Genomic DNA, 23,047 nt, shown 5'->3' with positions numbered 1-23,047 from the left:
TTGAAAGTTCAAACAAACCCTTAAAGATGTGATTCTAAGTGCAAGGTGGTCAAAATGAAAACACCCCTAATATGAGCTCTCTATACATCGAATTACTCAGTGTAAATGCTCCAAAATGGTTGAACATACTATTCAAGACATGGGGAACGGATTAAGTGAAAAAACATTAGATCCAGAAACACCTATAGATGGTAAACACCTAAAGATTCAAAGTACACGTTGGTAACGCATTTTATTCGAAAATATATAACATTCAGTCACAAGGACCTTATCGATGCAAGGGAAACTGCTCAATGTGGTTTCTTCTCTTTTTTATATCAACACTAGAAATTAGAAAGTAAAAATTCCATACCACATTTTTTGATTGCTATTATTTGTGTCTTTTTACCGTATTTTCTGTATCTACATTGGCATATATCGGTATTTCTGGAACTAGTTTTTTTTACTCGTGATCAGTTTTCCTATGTCTTGAATGGTATGTCCAACAATTTTGAAACCTTTACACTGAGTAGTTCGATGTATAGAGAGCTCAGAGTAAGGGTGTTTTAATTTTCACCACTTTGTATGTTTGGCTGGGATGATTTTAAATTTTGTAACCAATATGACATCATTTTTAGAGCTTATAAAAATACCTTTTCCCTTATTTCATCATAAGCATCCTCCAGTATTTTTTTCAGTAGTATGGAATAATTGTTTTGCATTCCATTATATAGTGACAACAGCAATTTATAAATTGACATTTTAGCAGTTGATTCTGGAGATCAAACGTCGCTGTTACTAATCGATATTGACCATCTATTTTGGCAAATATAGTTCATTTTTCTTTGCTCCAGTTAGCTCAAAATGGCAGTTTTAATATTCACTAAGTTAAGTCTGGCTCTAATGTCCTTATTTCTCTAGAGATTTAATCTACAATTTGCTTTCTACCACAAAGAAGAAGTCACATGACTATCAGAACTTATATCAGGGCAATCACCAATAAGATTTGCCACTTATAGTTAACATTCTTTCAATGCATGAGCCTTGGAATTTCTTTTCCTTTTTTCTTTTATATTCTTTCTTTCTTTTCTGAATTTTTTGGAGGGGATAATTTGAACATTTCTCTCTAAGTTAAAGAAAGAACGATCAAAATTCCTTTTTCTTGATTTTTCGTTATTTATTTTCCTAATGAATTCAAAGATTTTCTTTGCTGATCCGCTGGAGAAACACAGGTATACGAGAGAAGTTTTACTTCTTCCCTTATTTGGCAAGGAGTCGAAAAGGAAAAATCAAGAATCATAAAAATTACTTTCATGTAATTTAAATTCTATTAGTATTTTTGCAACAAACTTTGTAATTTCGTTGCATTTTTTCTCCTTTTCAGAATGTCTTCATTTTCATTTATTTATTTATATTTTTATCATCTTCAGCTCACCAAATAATGTCATTATTACAATAAATAAATAAATGAAACTAACCGTGTACAATCCTTTTTTCATAGTTTTATTTTATTTTATTGTAGTTTTGATGCACTGACATTTATCTCTTCACAAGGAACGCCGTGAAATACTGAAAAATCATCAAAACTTCACAAACGATTTTCATTCAAACGATAATTGAAGCAGAAAATTCTTTGCATTTGAAGAACCCACAACCATCTGCCTGGGATATAGTAGGGACCTTATTGTAATTATAATATGTTAAGATATACTGCATCATATGGTGGAGTTTTCATTTGACAGTTAAATGTATTGCATTATTTTCAATATTTGCTAAATGATTTGACTGATTATCGATAATTTTAGTTACAATCTCAAATTCGAATATTATACATATATTTTTTGTTCTTCTTTGTGACTTCTTTGAATTCACCGAAAAAAGGATCTTTTTTGGGAGGGGACAACTTTTTTACTTATATAGTTGTGACATGTTTTTATGTTTTGATATTGCATATTTCTTAGAATTTTAACTGATGTTGTTTATGATTTTGCTTTCAACCAGTGCATGTTAACTTTTCCTTCAAACAGTTACTGTTTATTGTCATCAAATCAGACAAGAAGAGACTTATCGTCTTTATAAATTGCACAAATTAATTTCTCTTTCATTTGTACTTCATTTCTTTTTTATGAATTTAAACCTTATTTTATCTCCTCAATCGACTTATTATATTCTTAATACTTACTTATTACATTGACTTATTACATCCTTAATCGATTTATTACATCTTCTATGGACTTATTACATCCTCTATTGACTTACTATCTCCTTAATCGATTACTTACATAGAAAGATTTTTTTTTGTACATTTTAGCTTGCTTCAATTGGTCAATTATGTTTTTAATCAGCCCATCTTTATAAAATAACTTCTCCTATTATGGAAGACGTTTGTTACAAATTCGATTCAGTAAATAACTGCGGACGAAAAGTTTCTTTATCCTCAGAGCGCATAATAATCACCCACCCCATTAGGGTCGGCATGTATAATGTAAGATGGCTTTCTTTCATCCTGCTTTTCATTCATCATCAATGCTTTTGTTATTTCCAGCGCCAAGTGGGGGCGAGTTCTGGCTCTCGACAATTCTATTCAGCTGACCGAGTTGGACGAATGCTCGTGGCAAGAAATGGCGACTTTCCTGCCTCTCAACTCTCATCCCAATCCTCAAAAAGTGAGTCTTTCAGATTTCTGCTAACTTGTACAAACTCAGAAAATTCGATTTCACTAAGCCACCTTCTGACAACCCGTGACCTTACGGATATGGTGGTATATCTGCCAAACGACTATTGCTGGACAACCCCCGCCTATGTATAACGGTTTGGAGCTTCTCGCAAATTGTCGTAAAAGGAACAGACATCAAAGAACCCCTGAAAACCACAAGAGAAGGGAAAGAGACGGAAAAGTACCTGTCTCTAGACGCGCGCAGGTCTTTGAAACGGGGCTTAAAGCCAAGTTTCAAAATTCAAGTCAAGTTTGAAATATTTTCATGAACTTTGCACTTTGAAATTCTATCTCTATAAATTATGAAGTTTTCATGAATTTTGTTCCTAATTTTAATCTCTGATCTCTGTTTCTCCTAATAATAAAGGTAAATGTGTGAGTGGCTTTCTACAGGCCAAACCATTTGTACCACATCTGGCACGTACATATTTTGAGGAATGAAAATGTACACCTCGGACCGAATATTTAAAAAATATTTTAATTAGATATTTAGTTAATTAAAAAATTAAACGTACTTATGGCTTTTTTCGACGATAATTTCAGTAAATATAGAGGCACAAAAAGGAATTTTTATATCTTTTTAAAATACAAAAATTATCTGTTCAATGAAATCAGTTTTATCTTCAGAATCTTTTGTCTGTACTTAATTAAATTCAATTTTTGTATATTGAATGTGTTTTTGTTTAAAGCATGCGTTTAATAAAAGTTTTGATTATTGCGACAACAACTAGCTAATATTTAATTTCAGAAAGTAAACAATGATACATTTTTTTATGAAGCGATTACTTTTAAACACACTTATGTAATCACTTTTATAGCTTAACGTTCGCTTTCTTATTGTAGTAGACTGATTTTTTTTTATTGAATCAGAGAAATTTTACTGGATGAGCTTCTGTATTATGTGAGTCATAAATATATTCTGTAGTAAAACTTCAAAAATGAAAGATATTTTTTTCAGTCCATATATTCTTTTTTTGCGATCTTGCTTCGATTCAGAAAATATGTTAGTGGGCAAATAGAATTTTAATCACTTCCCGTTTAAAAATTTTTAATTTTTGGGTGAAATGACAAGGATCGGGAGACGTATAGCACACTAAATATAGTTATATAAGGTTTCTAAAATAGTATCAGTTACCTGATTATCAAAATCTGAAGTTTAAAAATACTTTACTGAGTAAACCGTTAAGACTAATTTGCGAATAGAAAATTCGATTGTAGTTTTAAGTAATCATTAGTCACAACAAGCTAACTGATCATCGAAGATTCCTAGTAATTTAATAAAAGATTTTTGAAAATGCAATTATCGACAATATTCTTCATTCTTGGGTTTTAATTAAACTGTTTCCTTAATTGTTAAAAATTCTTGTCTACATTAAAAAACAAGACAATTTTTTAGAATGGGTAAAATTTATAGAAAATACTTATTTAACGGAGTCGATTTGAAATGCATGTCATTTCTCTCTCTTTCATTTCCACGGTTCCTTTTTTTCATTCTATTTTAAGTCTCCATAACTTGACCACAAATGAATAGTTTAAATATCTCCAAAGCGGCCGATTAAATGCTACAATTAAAAATGTATACAATATTTTCATTTAATGTAAGTGTCAAACAGGACTGCTTATTTTTTAGTTTTAAATATGTCTTATAGAGTGGTGGAAAAGATCAAAAATGAAATTTAAAAAACTTATATTCCCGTTGAAGCATTCATTAATAGAAAATTTTTTATAAAGATCTGGAATTTTGGTGCAAAATCCTAGGTCTATTCTAGTGCATTGTTCCACATTTCATTCATATAGCCTTTGGTTTTTCAGTTGATGCATTCAGATGTACACTATAAATATGGCACATAAACAGTTATGCCTATTACTAATGAAAGATTACAATTAATGGGCAAAAACGCAATTCCAAAATTTGATTTTTAATTGTTCCAAACTGATGTAGAACTACAATTTTTATGGTGAAGCCTTGATGAAAATATAATCCATATTGAGTAATAATGTTCGCGGACAGAGAAAGGCTAACCAACCAACAGAGGGCATAACTCCAGTCGAAAGAGTTTCAATTCATGTACGTTTGACCTGTTCAGTATCATCCAGATTACGAGATCGATTATTCTAATGATATTGCTACGGAACTTCCATCACTGAGTCCGTAAAGACACCGGTTTTGCTAGCAGTGGGTGTATAGTGTCAAAGAATCACACACACAACACTGCTTCATGCCCCTGCAACCATAACCCTCTGGTTATTTAAACAGTGTAACGAGCATGAAGTGTGAGAGACATGGAAAGACGCTCCTGTTCTAATTGTGAAACAATCAACAAGCCTCAGAAAAAATTATCTCGTTATTAAAAATTAATTCTCGTTTATTAAACACGAATACACAGACAACAAATACACAGCCGAGTCGAACTCACACAATACACAACAGCACACTTAAAAGAGACAGCAGCCCACAAGTAATGATATTGCTTGTGGGCTGCTAGCAGGTAGTTAACAAAGGTAGCTAACAACTAAAGAGGTAGCTAACAACAACCACAACACACAAAGCTGCCAGACAGAACTCAGCAGGAAGAGTAAATCTTCGTAGCTGTCCTCTTACCATAATGTCCTCTGTCTCCAAACGCCTGCAATCCTCCACTGTCTCCTCGGCTGGTACCTAGTCACCTGAGTGGCTAGTATGCTAGGAATCAAGCGAAGGGGTTACTCTTTGGGCTTGGCATTAAGGGTGGTCACTGTTCCCGGGGGTAACTCCGAGCGTATAGGCAACCGATTAGCATTATGGTAAGTACTGAGGCTGGAAGTGCCCAGAGCCAGTTTCCCAAACTGTCAGAATATATTAAACCAGGCTATATGCGTCTTCCAGTAAGACCGTATATTCCCAGTCCTCTTCGTTGTTTCAAATGCCAACGTTTTGGGCATTCTAAATTTTCTTGCCGCGGGACACTGACCTGCGCCATTTGTGCAGATGTCGGTCATGACAGTTCTCAATGCAATTCTGTCGAAAAGTGTGTAAACTGTGAAGGTGCACACACTTCGTATTCTAGAAATTGCCCAACGTGGTTGCTTGAAAAAGAAGTAATCAGTACAAAAATAAAAAATCAGATATCTTACACCGAAGCTCGGAAACTTGTGAAATCCCAAAGCCCTACAGGCACTAGCTATGCTTCCGTAGCTCAGACAAAAGCTAAGCAGTCAAAAGCGTTTGATATATCGAATAATTCTTTGACTTTAGATAAATTGGTTACAATTTCCGACATACAATCTAGTTCTAATTCGACTACACTAAGTATTACTCAGAATGAAAGTGTGTCAGTTCCAGCATGTGATGTTGTGTCAGCTTCACAGGATTTGAATGATTTTCAGTTAGTAACAAAGAAAAAGGAATATAAAAAAATCCTGAAGACCGCAGTTGAAAACCAAAAGGAATCAATGTCAGAAAAATCCAAATTTTGGGTAACCTCGCCTATGCAAGCTCCGACTTCTGCAACTATGCAAGTAAACAAATCTGCGTCAACACATGTGGCAAATCACTCCAAAGTTGTACATAAAACTGGTTATTTACCAGCTTCCACAATTTCTGAACACATTTCGATAGACGATAATTGTAATAACAAAATTGACAATGATATCGCGTCGTCTGTGACTGAAGATTCTATAGACTATGACCCAAACGAAACTATTTAGGAAACTTCCCCTGTTGTTGATCTGCAAGGACAACCAACAGTAATATTTAAAACCCCAGCATCAACCGATAATCTTACTATTAAAGAAAAATTAAAAAGCAGCCCATTTCATTGGGTAAATTTTAAAATATTTCATCCTAAGACAATTAGTACCACTGTCCATGACAGGTACATAAAGAAATATCGTGTCAAAAGACTACAATGATTTTATATCCCCAAATTTGACATTATCATTTGTTTATTGATTTTGTCAAATATTTTTAACAATTTCTTAAATTTTTATCTTGTTATCTTAATTTGCATATAGTTCTCCATATTTTAGATTTTATGTCATTTATATGATTGATCTTTTATTCATGTTTCTTTTTACCATTTGATTGGCGCAGTTTAGCCAAACATGACTCTTGCGCCATTAAACCTCAATCAATCAATCAATCTCCACTGTCTCCTCGCTTTAGCTGTATCCAACTGCTGACTCACCACTACACGACTGGCTACTGCATATACGACTCGACACTAGGACTCGACACACAGCGCAGCGGCAGTCTACTCCACACACGATTCGATGCTGCTTCTATAATAAACTCCACGATTCAGCACACAGCTCATTTCAACAATCGCTTGAACTCCATTCAACGCTTGCGTTTCGCTATTCTGATCCACCTAATTCGCCACTGACTCGTTATGCGACCTCTCGATGACTCTCTGTACGACTATCTTCGGCTTGAACTGCCAGTCTTTTATAGTTTTCAGAGCAAGGCAGAGTAGGTTCTGGAACAATCAAGCATATCTCAGTTTTTATTGACACTATCACCAAATTCGTCGCCAAGTTCTAGGATTACTGATTCGGCATCCGATCAGCATCCAGCAGAACTGATTGTAAAACGGTTTTTCCAGTGATTGAACTAATCGTGCTGGGAAGCAACATTACAAATTTGTAACAATATGAATAGTAAATTTTCACAACAGACAGTATTTTAAGCACCATTTAAGGATTGCAAAAACTGTTTTTGTCATTTTTTATGGTTTTGGCTCTGACAGACGATTATTTCGCAGGTCTTAGTCATCGGTGGAGGCGACGGTGGAATTGTGAGAGAAGTTTCGAAGCATCCTTTGGTCGAATCTGTCACTATGTGTGAAATTGACGAGGTAAATGATTTTATATAAACCCTATTAAGTATAATCTCTTCTGACGAGAGCTTTGTAAAGTCCATTAGATTGCGAAGTTGAAGCATTCCTTGCAATTATTTAAGGGGACTCGGTACTCCCCCCCCCAAAAAAAAAAATGTTTTCCACAAATACCAACAATTTTTTCAAATTTTGGGATAGATAGATGTAAACTGTGGAGGAACTTATATTTCTAAAATATTTTTCAGTTTCAAAAGTTACAAATTTAAATTTTTTGAATTAAAAAAACTTTTTTAAAAAATGCTCCTTCTAGTACAATTTTCAATATTTTCCCCCCAAATTCTTAAATGGGCCTCAAAATATATTTAACAGAATTAGGAATCGAATTTTCGATATCTATATTAATTTCGCAGAAAAAAAAAGTTGACCAAAATTTTGTGATTTTTTTGGAAAATATGAGATTTTTTTCGCTTTGAACATTTTTAGAAAAAATTCTAATCAAAATTTTTACAAATCCATCCCTAATTCTATTAAACTTGCATTTAAGAGTGAGCAAAATAATTTCATGCAGTTACAATAAAAATGTGATTGACTTTTAACATTTTGTAGCAAACAAAATTTTGGAAAAAAACAAACTGAGATAAATAGCTTTAAAGTATTCAAGACAGTAAAATTGTAATAAAAACAGCTCATATCAAGCTGGTTTTTATCTCAAAGCAATAATGTGACATTTGTAAGTTCTAAGATATTAATTTTATTAATATAAATAATTATCATATATATTAATGACCATTATTATATGCATGAATTATTAGAAAAATTGCGAATAAATTTGGAAATTTTTACTTTTTTTTATTCGATAAAATATTTTAGTCAAAATATTTATTAAATGATCTGCAGTTCTGTTTATCTGTTAATACACAACGAAAATTCTAGACAATTTTTTGAAATTCAAATGAAATATGTAATTTTGAAGATGAATGTAATAACTAACGAGAAATTCAATTGAAAAGAAAAGCGAAAGCAGAAGAACTATAAACAAACAAGGATTTAATCGTTTCAGTATCAATCAACTGACCTGCTTTTTATTTCATGGAAAAATTTACCGGCTTGGCTCTTTGTACATGTAATATGTTAGATGTAAACACTGGAAGTGGGCGTGGCACCTGATATCCATATCTCCCTAAATACTTTTCCAATTCTTTTGAAATTTTCAGATTAATAAATCAAATGTCCAAAGATCATTTTTTACTCAAAATTAGAAAAACGTTCGTCAATTTTCCAAAATTCGCAGGGTACCGAGTCTCCTTAACAAAAAAAGAAGCGTTTACCTTTAAAAATTTGCCAACATATCAAACATTTCTTGTATTTAAAAATAAAACCCATTAATTAATCATATCCATTAATCAAATTTTGTCTGGAAAATTCTGTAATTCTATATAATCTCTAGTCGAACAATTTTGCTTACAATTTTTCCTTGCATTAATAGTTGAAATCTGAGCTTGAATCTTGAATTAATGATTAAATGAATGTATTTTTTATATTTATATTTGCATAGCAGATTTTAATTTAGCCCTCCCCTAATTGTATGTGAAATAAAAAAAATGACTTTTTCCAATCCCCTTTCCTCTCCATATTCTTCTCCTTTTGCTGCATTAAATTTTTCAACTTCATTTTATGTTGGTGTTTATGGCACTTGCCATAGTCAGCGATTTTAGCACAAGAACGAGTTTTAACGTCTCTTGTTTCAAAAGCGCCATCTAGGGCCAAGAGTGCGTCTTAGCTACTCGTGCGTCACAGCTTTTTTCACGGGACGAATTTCATTCATTATTTCATTCTCAGATCGTAATTTAGACCTGAATCAGTGATCGATCCTGTAGTGATTGGATTTTGAAGCGTTAAGAAAATAAACGTTCATAGATGGCGCTAGGCAACTAGCGCGAGTGTAATTCAAAGAGTGAGGTCATTCGAATGTTGGCTCTTGGTGGAGAAGGAGTTACTGAGCAGAGTAACTCGAACGAATCTGAAATAAATCTGTTAAGTTTTCTATTTGCCTAATTTTTTTCAAAGCACTCACGAACCAGCCACGACATTTGGCGCAGTCGAAAGGATTGAGAATCGAGTGCTATTTTTGACGAACTTGAAATCGAACTTTATTTGATAAAGGTGTGTGCTTTCGGTATCGATATGGCCTTCCTAGGCAGTGCGAAAAAGGAAGATTTGAAGTTGTTGGCGGAAGAGCTGGGTGAAACTGTTTCATTAAAGATGAAAATTGTGGACTTAAAAAAATTAATTATTGGAAGTGAAAATTACGAGGAAGAGTTTGTGAAGAAACAAATGATAGTTATCATAGAGGATAGAAAAGAGAGAGAAGATCAAAAACGAAAGCAAGAAGAACGAGAATTTGAAGAAAGAAAAATTAAAGAAGAACGAGAATTTGAAGAAAGAAAAATTAAAGAAGAGTGGGAATTGCAGGAGAAAAAGGCACAAGAAGAACGAGAATTCGAACTTGAGAAACTGAAGCTGCAATATTCCAGTGTACCCGTGGATGTCGAATTACCAACTCCCAAGATAGAACTCAGGCACGTGATGCAAAAATTCGATGAAAAGAACAGTGATATCAGTTTATATTTGCTGTTGTTCGAGAGACAAGCCGAGTGGGCTCAAATAAAACGAGAAGATTACGTGTCGCATCTATTAGGATTATTGCCAACGGATATAACCCAACTCATCGCTCGAGAGCCAATCGAGAAAGTTAAGGACTATGACCACATCAAGAGTTTATTAGTGAAACGATTTAAACTCAGCCCGGAAAAATTCAGGTAAAAGTTTATGACTCATTTTAAAAGACCGGAGACTACCTGGTGCGATTTTACTTACGAACTTAAAAATTATTTTGAGCAATGGATTCAAGGATTGGAAATAACTACTTTTGAAAGTTTGTCGGGTTTAATCATAACAGAACAGATAAAGCGAAAAGTACCTACGGATATTAAAGAACATTTTATTGATGTTTGGTCACAATTCACGAATCCAAACGAAACTGCAAGCAAATTAGATGATTATGAAAATGTGCGATCAAACAGTGTGAGGAAAAAGAAAGAACTATATCAAGAGAATAACTTTTCTAAACATCAAACCTACGACGAAAGAGAAGAGAGACATTTTTCGGAACGGAAATATGTACCCCCGCATCAACGAGAATTCAGAAACAAAAACTTTCATAAAAACGAAACTACAAATTCAAGAAAAGTAACAAGGGACTGTTACGTTTGTGGATTGTCGCATTTTGCTAGAGACTGCCCAAATAGACATAAAAAATCGCAGTTGAGAGAATCTGCGGGAGAAAAGAAACAGGAAGACATTTTAACCGCGGAAATTCAGTCGGAATTAATTAATGGTGAAAAAAGCTTAAATATCAATCCTTTACAATACGTTGATATTTGTGTGGACAATAGAGAACTGAAAACCCTAGTTGACTCAGGTGCTATGATACCAGTTTTAAATTCTAAATATGTGTCGAGTGAACAAAAAGAAAAAGGAAAAATCATTTTAAAAAGTGCATTTGGAGAAAGGATTAACGCTACTCTTTCGAGTTTTCAAATATCATAAAAGATAAAAACAACGAAGGATTTTCCAGGCCTATTGAGATAGTTGCAGCTGTCACGGATAGAATTCAAGAGCAATTCATCATCCCCCCCCCCTCTATATTAAACTTATTGGGAGAAAGCATAAACCACAGCGGCAGCCAAAACACGTCTGGATTAGAGGCGCCGATGGAAGAGAGCTTTGATGAATTTATGATTTGTTGTGGAATTAGTCAGAGCGAAGAACAACCGATCGGAAATGAAAGCGATTCTTTGGATAAGAAAAACAAAATTAATGCGTTGAAAGAAGAACAAAGAAAATGTGATACTTTGCTGTCAGTAAGAAAAAATTTATCCCTTGGAAAAGGAAACTTTTTTATGAATGATGAATTAATATTCCACCGGGATAAAATATTAGGCGAAAAAGTGAATCAGTTGGTTTTGCCCAAAAATAAGAGACAGCAAGTTCTTAAATTAGCACATGAATCAATTTTCGGATGCCATATGGGATTAAAAAAGACTAGTGAAAGAATTAAATACAGTTTTTATTGGCCAAATATGACAGATGATATTAAAAACTTTTGTAAATCTTGTAAAGAATGCCAGTTGAAGAGTCCGGAAAAAATGATTGATAAAATTCCTATTACTCCTGTTCTCCGTCCGGAATTGCCATTTGAGATAGTAAATATAGACCTAATAGGACCCATTGAACCCCCTTCTGCTCGTCGGCATAAGTATGTATTATGTCTAATGGACCAGCATTCTCGATGGCCTGAGGCTATCCCTCTTCGTTCGTTAACGGCTAAAGCTACGTGTGATGCTTTATTGGAGATATTCATGCGGACTGGAATACCCAATGTTATTGCAAGTGATAATGGAACGAACTTTATTTCTAAGTTAACCCAGGAATTCATGAAAAGATTAGGTTGTGCTCCCAGATTTACGACGCCTAACCATCCAGCTGGGAATGGCCTTATAGAAAGATATAATAGGGTGTTCAAAAATTCACTCCATCACATTATCAGAACTGATCCGAGTAATTGGGATAAATACATTCCGTATATGCTTTTTGCGTACAGGGAAGTTCCTAACTGTACGACGGGTGTTTCGCCATTCAAGTTGATGTATGGACGTGAAGCACGAGGACCTCTCAGTGTTCTAAAATCGAGCTGGTGTGGTGATATTGCCATTCCGTTAAACATGGAGAAATCAGTTGTGGATTATTTACAGGAGCAAAAAATAAACTTAGAAAGAGCTGCAGTGGAAGCATCTCTCATCGCTTCTGGTAAACAACAGGCATATGCAGAATATTTTAACCGCCGAACCGCTTCTAAGGAATTTAAGCCAGGTGACCAAGTTTATTTATTAATACCTGATTCATCGAACAAATTGTATGCCCGTTGGACTGGTCCTGGAGAAATTATCGAGCATTGCCCTCCACATTCATATAAAGTAAAACTTAGCGATGGGAAAATTCGGCATTGTCATGCAAATAAAATTCGGAAATACTATCCAAGAATTAATGCTGTAGGCATGATCTTTGAAGATGATGCAGACTTTGGAGAAGTTTATTCATCCCCCAGTTATAAAAATGTATGTTACCGGAAAGAGATATTTGATCAAGTGGATTTGCGACATCTTTCTGAGGAAGTGAAATGTCAAATCCTGAACTTATTGTGGAATCATCATTCAATATTTACCGGACAAGTTAGAGTTGCAAAGGTTGGTCATCACAAGATAAAATTAGAGGACGATAAAGAAAGGAAAAAACCTTACGTGTACAGGATTCCTGAAGCGTTGAAACCTCAAATAGACTCCCAAATCGAAGAACTCCTAAAACTAGATCTAATCGAAGAGAGCTCAGCTGACATTGCTTATCCTATAGTCTGTGTAAACAAGAAGGATGGATCTATCAGGATGTGCGTGGATTATCGAGCTTTGAATGCAGTGACTAAAACCGACGATTTCCCCATGGAAGACGCAACGGAATTAATATATTCCATAGGACAGGCAAATGTGATTAGTGTGTTAGATCTTTTGAAAGGGTACTATTCGCTTCCCATGGAAGAAGATTCGCGGGATTATACATCTTTTAAGACCCATAGAGCACAATATCGTTTTAAGGTAATGCCTTTTGGGCTGAAAAATGCAGCTGCAACTTTTCAAAGGGAAATGAACAAAGCATTGTCGCCATACAGAGAATTTTGCCGTGCTTATATTGATGACATTGCTATATTCTCCAATGATATTTCCTCTCACTTGAAACATCTTCATTTGGTGCTGGATAGATTGGAAGAGCTGCAATTCACTGTTAATCTTTCAAAGTGTGCTTTCGCGAAATCTGAAATTTCATACCTGGGACATATAATTGGCTCAGGAAAGCATCAAGCTGATCCAGCTAAGTTAGAAACGATCTCTCGTTTGCCCGTACCTGAAACCAAGAAACAACTACGTAGTGCTCTTGGCCTGTTCAACTATTATCGTGATTATATTGCGAATTTCGCCGAGATTGCCTTGTCTTCGACCGGCGGGGTTCGAGCTCACAGCCTAAGGGACGGGAATTCAACGCCCTACCAACCAGGATATTCCCGGTGCATTATTTTATTATTAGAATTAATAATCATATGATGGAAATGCTTTTTCCTGGTTCAGAGCCAGGATTGAAGCCATAAAATAGAATAGAGCTTTTTGCTACTTTTCAGATTTAGAATTAAGTTCGTCAGTCGAGTAGGGCTTTTTACTATCGCTTGCGTTATAACTTTATTTCTCAGAGTTATTCTACGTTTTATCACAAATTTTCAATTAAGAATTAAGATTAGTTTTGTTTCACAGGTATTTCAATTGTTTCTACTATTGCAAAGAAACCCTATTTTGTATTTCCATCGCAATCGTCTATTATAATAATGGACATTTGGTATGTTATTAGCATCACTTTTTTTTTATCTGGTTGCAGTGAATTTATCATTTTTGTTTTGTAGTAAATTAATAAAATCGTGACATTTTCACAGACAAAAAAAAAAAAAAAATACATGATTGCAACGAAATGTAGTTACTTCTAAACTCTTTCTTTTCATGTAGACAATAATAGAAATGTCGAAGAAATATTTACCGTTCATGGCAAAAGGATTCGACAGTCCTAAACTGACACTCTACATCGGAGATGGAATAGAATTCATGAAAAATCACGAAAATGAATTCGACGTCATAATAACAGATTCGACAGATCCTAAAGGTAGGACATTCTATTCAGCCATGTAATATCAAAAAATTTTGTTTCATTGTTGAATCTTGAATACACAGATCCGCAGTCAAAATAATTAGAATTCTGTACTATGTAATTATATGGGTTTCATTTTTGTGTAATAAAATCATAATTATGTGAAAGTATAATGCTTCCTCAACTAAAGGGAAAAGCTGTTGTGGTGCTCCAAAGACGATCAAATTACATTGCTAAAAATGAATAGAATGGAAATATTTCATTCATATGTAGTGAAATGCGATCTAATTCTTTGTATTTTGAATCAACATGAGCGCAGGAAACATCGACGCATCCTAAAACCAAATTCTGAGCCAGATTTATAGCTACTTGTCTCGTTTCAGGTCCATCTGTCTGCTTGTTTGAAAAACCTTACTATGAAAATCTGAAACGAGCTTTGAAACCAGATGGACTTTTGCTATCTCAAGGTATGGAATGTTTGAAATATTTTTAAAAAAATTTGACAACTGAAATATTTTTTAAAAATATTTTATAAATCAGAAGGAACTAACACGAGAATCAGTGGTGTTATTGAGTTTTTATATATATTTTAAATTTAAAGTTCGCATACAATTTCTCTTTGGATCATAGCTTCTAATGCTAATACTATAAATGAAAATCACTAATTCAATAAGCCAAAGTGAGCTGTTTGTCAGATAGGTGAATTTGTGACCTTTTAGTTCCATTAATCACAGATGAAAATACTTACATGAATAATGAATATGTCCGATCCTTTTTGAAACATTCGACCCGATTCCCATGCAAAATTATTCAAAACCAATTTTTACATTAATGTACGCTAAATACAAAAAGAGAAATGACTGAAATCGTCAAAAAATTTGATATTGAAACTTCAAGGATCTTCCATATCCCAAGAAATTATTTTTGGAAGTAAGCCAATTTAAAAATAGAAACATATAGAATAGTCGGATGAAATTCCATATAATGTCTTACCATCAAAATCATAAATCTTTTTGAAGAAGTTGGACGGAATCAGTTAACGGGAATTTAGTTTGTCTGTCCCTGTTCATATGAATGCAGTAGCTTAAAAATTGCTACGATCTAAAAAAGAGAAAATTTCTGTTGTTTTTATTATTAAAAACGTAGAAAAGTATCAAGCTTTAGAATAAATAGGCAAAACGATTTCTGCTGGTGTATTAATTCATTCATATGTCTTAAAAAGGCAACAGGCTGTGATCTTTATACCGAGATCTCTCTCTTTTTGATCTACATGAAATTTCGGAACCCAGTCAGCAAAAGAGAAGAGATCTTAAATGCATACTCAGTTTTTTACTTTACCATATGCGTAGATTAGAGAAAGTATTGAAATCGTCAAAAAATTTGAACTCGAAATTTTGACGAATCTCCACATTTCAGACCTCCTTGAGTTCGAAAAACACATCTTTGGAAAATGTCCGTTCGTCTGTCTATTTGTCTGTTTGTGACAAAGATCACTCAGAAACGCTTTTAGCTAGACAGTTGACATTTCTTTATACCAAATTTTCAGATTTCTATCAAAGTTTGAGTAAAATCGGTTCAGAAGAAGTTCGTCTGTCCGGCTGTTCGAATATAAGTTAACACTATACCTACAAAATGAAGAGAGCTAGATGGATAAGATTCGATGCACAGATTGAGTGCAGACACCTGTCACACTGCGAGCCAAATCCAGCAAAGGATTGATTACCTGTTGTTAGGTACTTTCAGAAACATGTAAACGCGATAATTCTAAAATGCAAATGACTTCAGTATATCAAATTTGGTACGGGATTTTATGACTACAAATGCAATTTTGTGTCAAATTTTTGTTTCAATCGGTTGAGAAAAACGCGTCTAAAGCACAAATACGACAATTTATGACATGCCAGGGATTCATCGCCAAAAGACTTGCCAAGGATGACAAAATAGATTCAGAAAAATTATTAAATTCAAGTCGAAAGTCAATATTTCGTAACTATTGTACGCCAATTCTATGCTAGGCTTTCTCTGGCTTGACAAGTTTATTAGAGAATATACGAGAAACTTTTGTTGAGACCACTTCCACTGGTTTTCACAATTCTACGAAGGTGAATGCAAAATACGAACCTAAGAGAAATTCCAGCGGGAGAATACCACCCATGGTTTTAATCAGTGTGATGTAATAATCTTTGTAACTGTCTATATATAGCCGTGGAATAATAATAGGCCGACCAATTGCTCTACTTTAGGAACAACCTTCTGGTACGACCGGGCCTTAGTGAAAGAAATGATTAAAATGTGCAAGACTCTTTTCCCTGTGGTTGATTTCGGATCATCTTACGTAGCTTCTTTCCCAGCTGGTCAGATCGGTTACCTCTGCTGTTCCAAGAATCCAGTAAGTGCTCGATTCTTTTATTTAAAGTATTCAGTTTGATCGAGTTTTTTTTTGATCCAGTAAAAGTTTTTTTGTCATTTCCTAACTGTGAACTTAAGCCTTCATTTTCTCCTTTTTCTGTTGCAATTTCTATATTTAATTTTTCTTAATTATTCGAATTCTTATTACGGCTTCCTTATGGCTTTTCACTCCCTGAGTTTTACTTCATATAAAAAAGCAATTCATTTCTAAAAACACGGATTGCAAGGAAATATGCAATAGAAAATCTATAACAGTGTCTTCGTTCTAAGTAGTATTGCTATCACTAGCAAATAATGATATATCAGTACAAAAAAAAGTTCGATTGCGTTTGTTGTTGAAGTTCCATGGATTAAAATGTTATCTTTCATTTTTTTTGTATGATCAAAACTGCCATACATAAAGAACAAATTATTGTAGAATAAAATAATAGTAATAGAATCAATAATTGATGCATGGGGTGTTTTTGTGTTGCCTTCAAAACTGCGTGAGTTTTACATGAGATAATTATAATTACTACTCACAAAACTTTCATTTTCTGAGGAAAACTCTCTTCGGATCCCTGTTTTATTGCTCTTTTCCATCAGAACTTAATATTAAACTAATAGTTTAATTGTTAAATTTGGTGAACTATTTCATTCGTTATAATAAATATTATGTTATTTTCTAATCGTTCATCTTTTATTGTAAACAGAAATTTCAACACCAAAATTAATAAAAAGAAAACAACTTAGAGAACCATCTTAATTTGAAATATGTTATTACGTGTGTGAAAAGTACCAGAAAGTTTCAAATATTTTTCATAATGAAAGGAATTATTAAAAAGTATTATTTAACCGATTGGTTAGAATGCGTTTCATTTTGGTCACATACGTACAGAGCATGTTCTTTACTAGTAATTTACAAGCATTTGAAAACTTCTTATAACGGAAAAGGCAACGTCGTGAATTTTCCGCCACAATAAGGCGTTGGCTCAGAGATCACCACCACATATCAAATTACTTTCCACTTCGCATTCCGGCACTTTTGCAAACAGCTCATTTCTTCGATCTCATTCCGTGAAAGTTTTTTTTTTTTTTTTTTTTGTGGGGGGGATAAGGATTCTCAAGTTCAAAAAAAGTGCAATGACGAAGGTATCGGGGGAGGCGGCGAAGGTTATTTGTAATCCACATTTATATCTTTGTATAAGTGATTGAAAAACTAATAACTGTACAATGTAGTTGTTTTACAGGATACACCAAAATGCACAAATTTCTTATGAATTAAATTTTTTTAATAGAATTTTGGAGTTTTCACTTGGTAGCAATATTTATATTCCCTAATCTCTTCCTAAAATGACACATTTAATTTTAAAATTTTATTGGCCTTCATTTTTATTTTCAATCAGTTATTTTATTTGCGCTGTATAATATAGATATAAAAAGGAAAAATCGGATGTATAAAGGGGAGGTTCATGATTTTTTTTGTAATAGAAAAGTGGCTGCTTCTGTAAAAAAATATCTAAAAACTAATGATATAATATCTCCACTAGCTGTTCTTAAAAGCATTCCAGACTTTAGATCACTGTGAGCTCATCTTCTGTTTCTATTTGAGGAATTATATTAAGCAGATTTTTTAAACTTTTTTTTTTTAATTTTATATCAGTTACTCTAAACCAGAAAGAATTTTTAAATAGTATTTTTTTCTAAAGTGTTTGATTTTTAGGCTATTTTTGTTATTAAATCAAGTTTGATAGCAAGTGTAAAATATTCAGAAACACGAAGAATAAATTATTTATATTTATTCTTCAAAATTAACAATGCAATGTTACAATTCTTAGTTGGAATTACAGTACATTCCCAAGCATCCGGCCAAATGTGGGTGACGGGTAGTCCGGATAACAAAAAACCCGGATAAGCCTGAGTTCTATGAACTCATTTCTTTTCCCACTAAGACCAGAAGTTTTTTATACTAAAACTCACTGTTATAATACGTATTTTCTCACTTCTTAAAGAGTATTGAGCCTTTTATTTATCTCAAGTCACGTAGAATATGAACGCGGATCATTGAATCATAGAAGCAGTTAACAATAATGTGTCGAGTTAAAATAGAAGGCTCTGAACAGATAGTTCATATATGTCTATATACTACACAGCACGTCTCAAGAATTTATTACAGAAAAAAAACAGGTTAAAGGATATAAATTGCTCACATTTTAACATCAACTGTGTAATATATAACTTAAATGCAGGAAACATAAACAAAACATTAAGGTAAATCGTAGGCTTGATTCTTAAGAAAATCGACTCAAGCTGATTTTATTTTTTACTGATAAATGATTACAGAGATATTAAAAAGTTATCCCAAGATGTGAGTCAAAACTTACAGCTTTGACTCATTATTGTTCTTTTTAACTTTTTTAAAAAAAATCCTTAACAGATGACTGCTTTTGCATTTTAGCCCGCTACCAATGCCTTGGCAATATTGCCAATACAACGCTTTGACTTTCTGATTTAATTACGATAAGAGAAAACTTGGCCGGATAATCGCGAACCAGATACTCGGAGCGTACTGTATGATCTTTTGAGAAAATAAAATAGCGGGAAAAGAACATTAGAAAAACGAAATAATTCACAAAGGCTTGTAGTTAAAAGTAAACTTCCCTGGCTATTCTTGCTTTTAAATATTTTACTTAGCTGTTTTTAAACAAGCATTATAAATGCTGCGAAACGTGGGTAAAATCAAAATCTTGTTGGGAAAAAATTATCCAAATACATTTTGAAAGAGTATTAGATTGTGTTCGCTATGAAAATTTTATTATTAATTTTAATAAAAAAAATCCTTTTATTTTACTTTAAAATAGACTTTCTTTATATTAGTTAAATATCTTTTTATGTATTTCCTCTAACATGATCTTTTTAGAGTCCATTAATTGTTCTGAAATAATATTATACTTATAACTTCACTTTAAATAAATTGAAATAACACATCACATAGTGTTGTGTATGGGTTATACATTAAATATAATATTTAATTAAAAATAAATATGCTATTCATTCTATTTTGTATATAATAAATTATTATTTTTTAGAAAAAAATAAATCCACTTCTACTTTAATTAAAACACCTCTAGTTTTAATTAAAACCACTCTTAACCTACTCCATTCCCTCTTTCTCTCTTGAAACTTCTTCATAATGACGTCACATTATTCGCATAAGACTTCCCCTGACTTCGATTTAGTTCAAATATATTCGAAAATTCTTACCGTAATCCGTACTTTATTTTGAAGAATATGAGCAGGCTTTAATTAATCATTTAATTTAAACGATTACATTCTTGATAATAGATATATTGATTAAAGATATCTTGACACTTTGGACCAACATCTATTACTTCATAACATAATTTTTTTTTCAGAACACCAATTTCCGAATTCCAGTCAACAGGTTTTCTCATCAAATTCTGAAAGAACTTGGTTTGAAGTATTACACTCCCGACGTTCATCGCGCTGCATTTTCTCTACCATTATTTGTGGCAGAAGTACGTTAATCGTCAGCTTCTTATTTATGATAAATACAATTCTTCGCTCACCAACATTCGTGGATTTGTGAAGAATGATGTTTATTCCTTAGTTTATGATGTTTAAAATAATCAAGTGTCACTTAACTAAATCTCTTTTTCTCTACTCATTTCAGTCACACAACTTTAAATTAAAAGCAGAAACTGAAACGAAAGAAAAGTAACTAATTTACCAATTAAAAATAATAAACTAATAAAAACAAGTATATGAAATTTATAAAAGTTCTGTATATATATATATATATATATATATATATATATATATATATATATATATATATATATATATATATATATATATATATATATATATATATATATATATATATATATATATATATATATATTCTATGCTTTTGAATTATCGTATTTTCTTGTTCATGATTAGAAAAATGTCAGAAATCTCATGTTATATAAGACCAGGGATAATTTATTTCGTTCTTCCTCACTTCTGCTTTTGTGTCGCACAGAGACGCGGACGTGGCTTGTCCGCGTCTCCCCTTGTAAATAATTATGCCTTCCCGGGATGGATTAAAGTGAATTTAAAAATGCAAAGTGTCTTCTCTATCGTCGAACTTCCATCTGCTTTCAAAAAATTACGTTTACATTATAATTAGCCGACAGGATAATTTCCTGTACAAAATGGTTAAATTAATTAAAAGAATCAAAAATTAAATCCGCGATAGAGGCCTGGAAAATGAATGACTCCATAGCTCCTTCCTCACTTCTGCTTTTGTGCCACCTGTGGTGGACGCCTTATCCGCATCTCTGATTGTAAATAATTATGCCTTCCCGAGATGGATTAAAGAGAATAAATCGAAATTAAAAATGCAAAGATATATATATATATATATACACACACACACAGAATTTTGTAATTTCTGTGTTTTATACTCCAAAGAAAACGTATTTTTGATTCAAAAGAAAATTATTCATATAATGTTGATAATCTTCATATAAATAGACATTTACTGCATAATAGTGTTTGGTCTCTTAAATATTCTGACTTTTCTCTCATTGAATTGGATTTTATATGATCAGAAACTGAGAAAAATATGTTTTCACCAAAATCTGATGCATTGTTGAAAGTTGTGTATCTGATATTTTTTAAGCACCAGTATTCATATATTTCATCCCAAGCTCTATATATTTGCAATACATCAGTTGAAAATAATATCTATCATTCTTTTTATCTATATTGATTATTTTATATTCCTAAATATTCGAGTACAAAAAATTTCTGATTCATTTTTTCCTTGCAGGACCTTGGATTAGACTGGGAAGTTAAAAGCAAATGAAGCTCGAATTTAAGAGAATATGTAAATGAAATAAATTTGTTGAAATACATCAATAAAAGGATTTATGGATTAGTTGCTTGTTTTATTTATTCCCTCCCACCTATGAAAACAAACTGATAGATTTAACCCAGATTATCTAAGAAAATAAAAACTATATATATTTCCATAGTTAATTCATTTTACCCATCAACGTATAATATAACAAGAAATTTCCATAAATTAAGAATATTACCATTTAAGGAGAAATACACTTTCTCATTTTTTTTCCCAACGTTCAAATTGAGTTTCTCGAATTTATTTCATTTGATTATCTTCATCTTCATATTCTAGTTTCAAACTTTCATCGAATTCTTAGTATGAAATGGCCAAGAAATAGAAAAAATAAAATTTTGAAATAATAACTGGGAATAGGAAACTCTGATTCTCTTAAAGGAACAGATCTCCAACGACTCTATTTCTGGTTTACATCTACAAGTTGAACAACCAAATTTTAGTTTCTAAAAGAAGGCATTTTAAATTCATTTGACTTTTTTCCCCATAAACGTTTTTAATTTTTCCATTTAAATAACACAAGTTCATCTTTTTAGCTGTAAAAAAAAATTATTTCTTTGTATAGTAAAGCGAGTGATGGATGCCAATTCATCAATTGAGGCTTGGGAAAAGTAAATCTTGTTGCAACAAAATCTTGTAATCGAAATGCAGCTCTGCACTTTTATATGTTGTTTACTTTGAAAATAAGCTTTAAGCAAATCGTTAAAAATATAGACTCCATAAAAAATAATTACCTTATTAATTATAAAATAAATTACCCAAACAGAATCAAATGGGTTTATATTGCTTTTATGTATCGAAAAGTTAGAAAATACAGCTAAAAGAAATGAATATAGATATCCATTTGACAAAATTAATTAAAATGCTTCAGAAAATAATCAAACGGTTCGTCAATGCTTTTTATATAAGCATTCTTTTATAGAAATTAAAAGAACGAAAAATCATTAAAGTAAGCTCCCACAAAGGTAAAGGCCCGTGGTAGCCTGCTTGTAAGGTTTTGACTTCGGAAACGGAGGGTTTCAGGTTCGAGATCCGATTCCACCAAAGAACCCTCGTGTAAGCGGGTATGGTGCAGGCTAAATCCATCTGGGCCAAACGTCCTGCCGCTGGAAGCTTGGAGAAGAAATGCCTGATCAGGTATCATCATCGTCATTTGACCGCGGTTTAAAATTACGCGGTCCGCGCCGAAATAGATCTAGAATTGCTTTAAAAAGGGACGTTAATATAACTAAATTAAAATCCACATCTACAAAAGTTCCTTAAAAGCCCAAAATGTCATTATCTGCAACAGTTTCCCATAAATGCTTCTGCTTTTTAATATACAAGATATAAAGAGGAAATATCATATTCGTCAAAAATTAGCTACCAGAATTTTTGTAAATTTTCGCATTTAATTCTTTAAATATATTTTTGGAATTA

The 23,047-nt window shown here is 32.7% G+C and overlaps 1 protein-coding gene across 1 annotated transcript in view; it reads left to right on the top strand.

The window, feature by feature from the left end:
• Window positions 1-21,649, top strand: part of LOC129957445 (spermidine synthase-like) — a 28,811-nt gene extending 7,162 nt beyond the window's left edge. Inside the window, exons 4-10 of the mRNA XM_056069763.1 lie at window positions 2,525-2,645; window positions 7,438-7,530; window positions 14,175-14,328; window positions 14,697-14,780; window positions 16,557-16,702; window positions 20,118-20,240; window positions 21,542-21,649. Of these exons, the coding sequence (XP_055925738.1) occupies window positions 2,525-2,645; window positions 7,438-7,530; window positions 14,175-14,328; window positions 14,697-14,780; window positions 16,557-16,702; window positions 20,118-20,240; window positions 21,542-21,577 (757 nt within the window). The 3' untranslated portion in view covers window positions 21,578-21,649. The remainder of the gene's footprint in view (window positions 1-2,524; window positions 2,646-7,437; window positions 7,531-14,174; window positions 14,329-14,696; window positions 14,781-16,556; window positions 16,703-20,117; window positions 20,241-21,541) is intronic.
• The last annotated feature ends 1,398 nt before the right edge of the window (window positions 21,650-23,047 follow it).

The sequence above is a fragment of the Argiope bruennichi genome, chromosome 11 (genome assembly GCF_947563725.1).
Source record: "Argiope bruennichi chromosome 11, qqArgBrue1.1, whole genome shotgun sequence".
Taxonomy (NCBI): domain Eukaryota; kingdom Metazoa; phylum Arthropoda; class Arachnida; order Araneae; family Araneidae; genus Argiope; species Argiope bruennichi.
The sequence above is the reverse complement of the archived record's forward strand: the minus strand, read 5'-3'. Positions and strand labels throughout refer to the sequence as shown.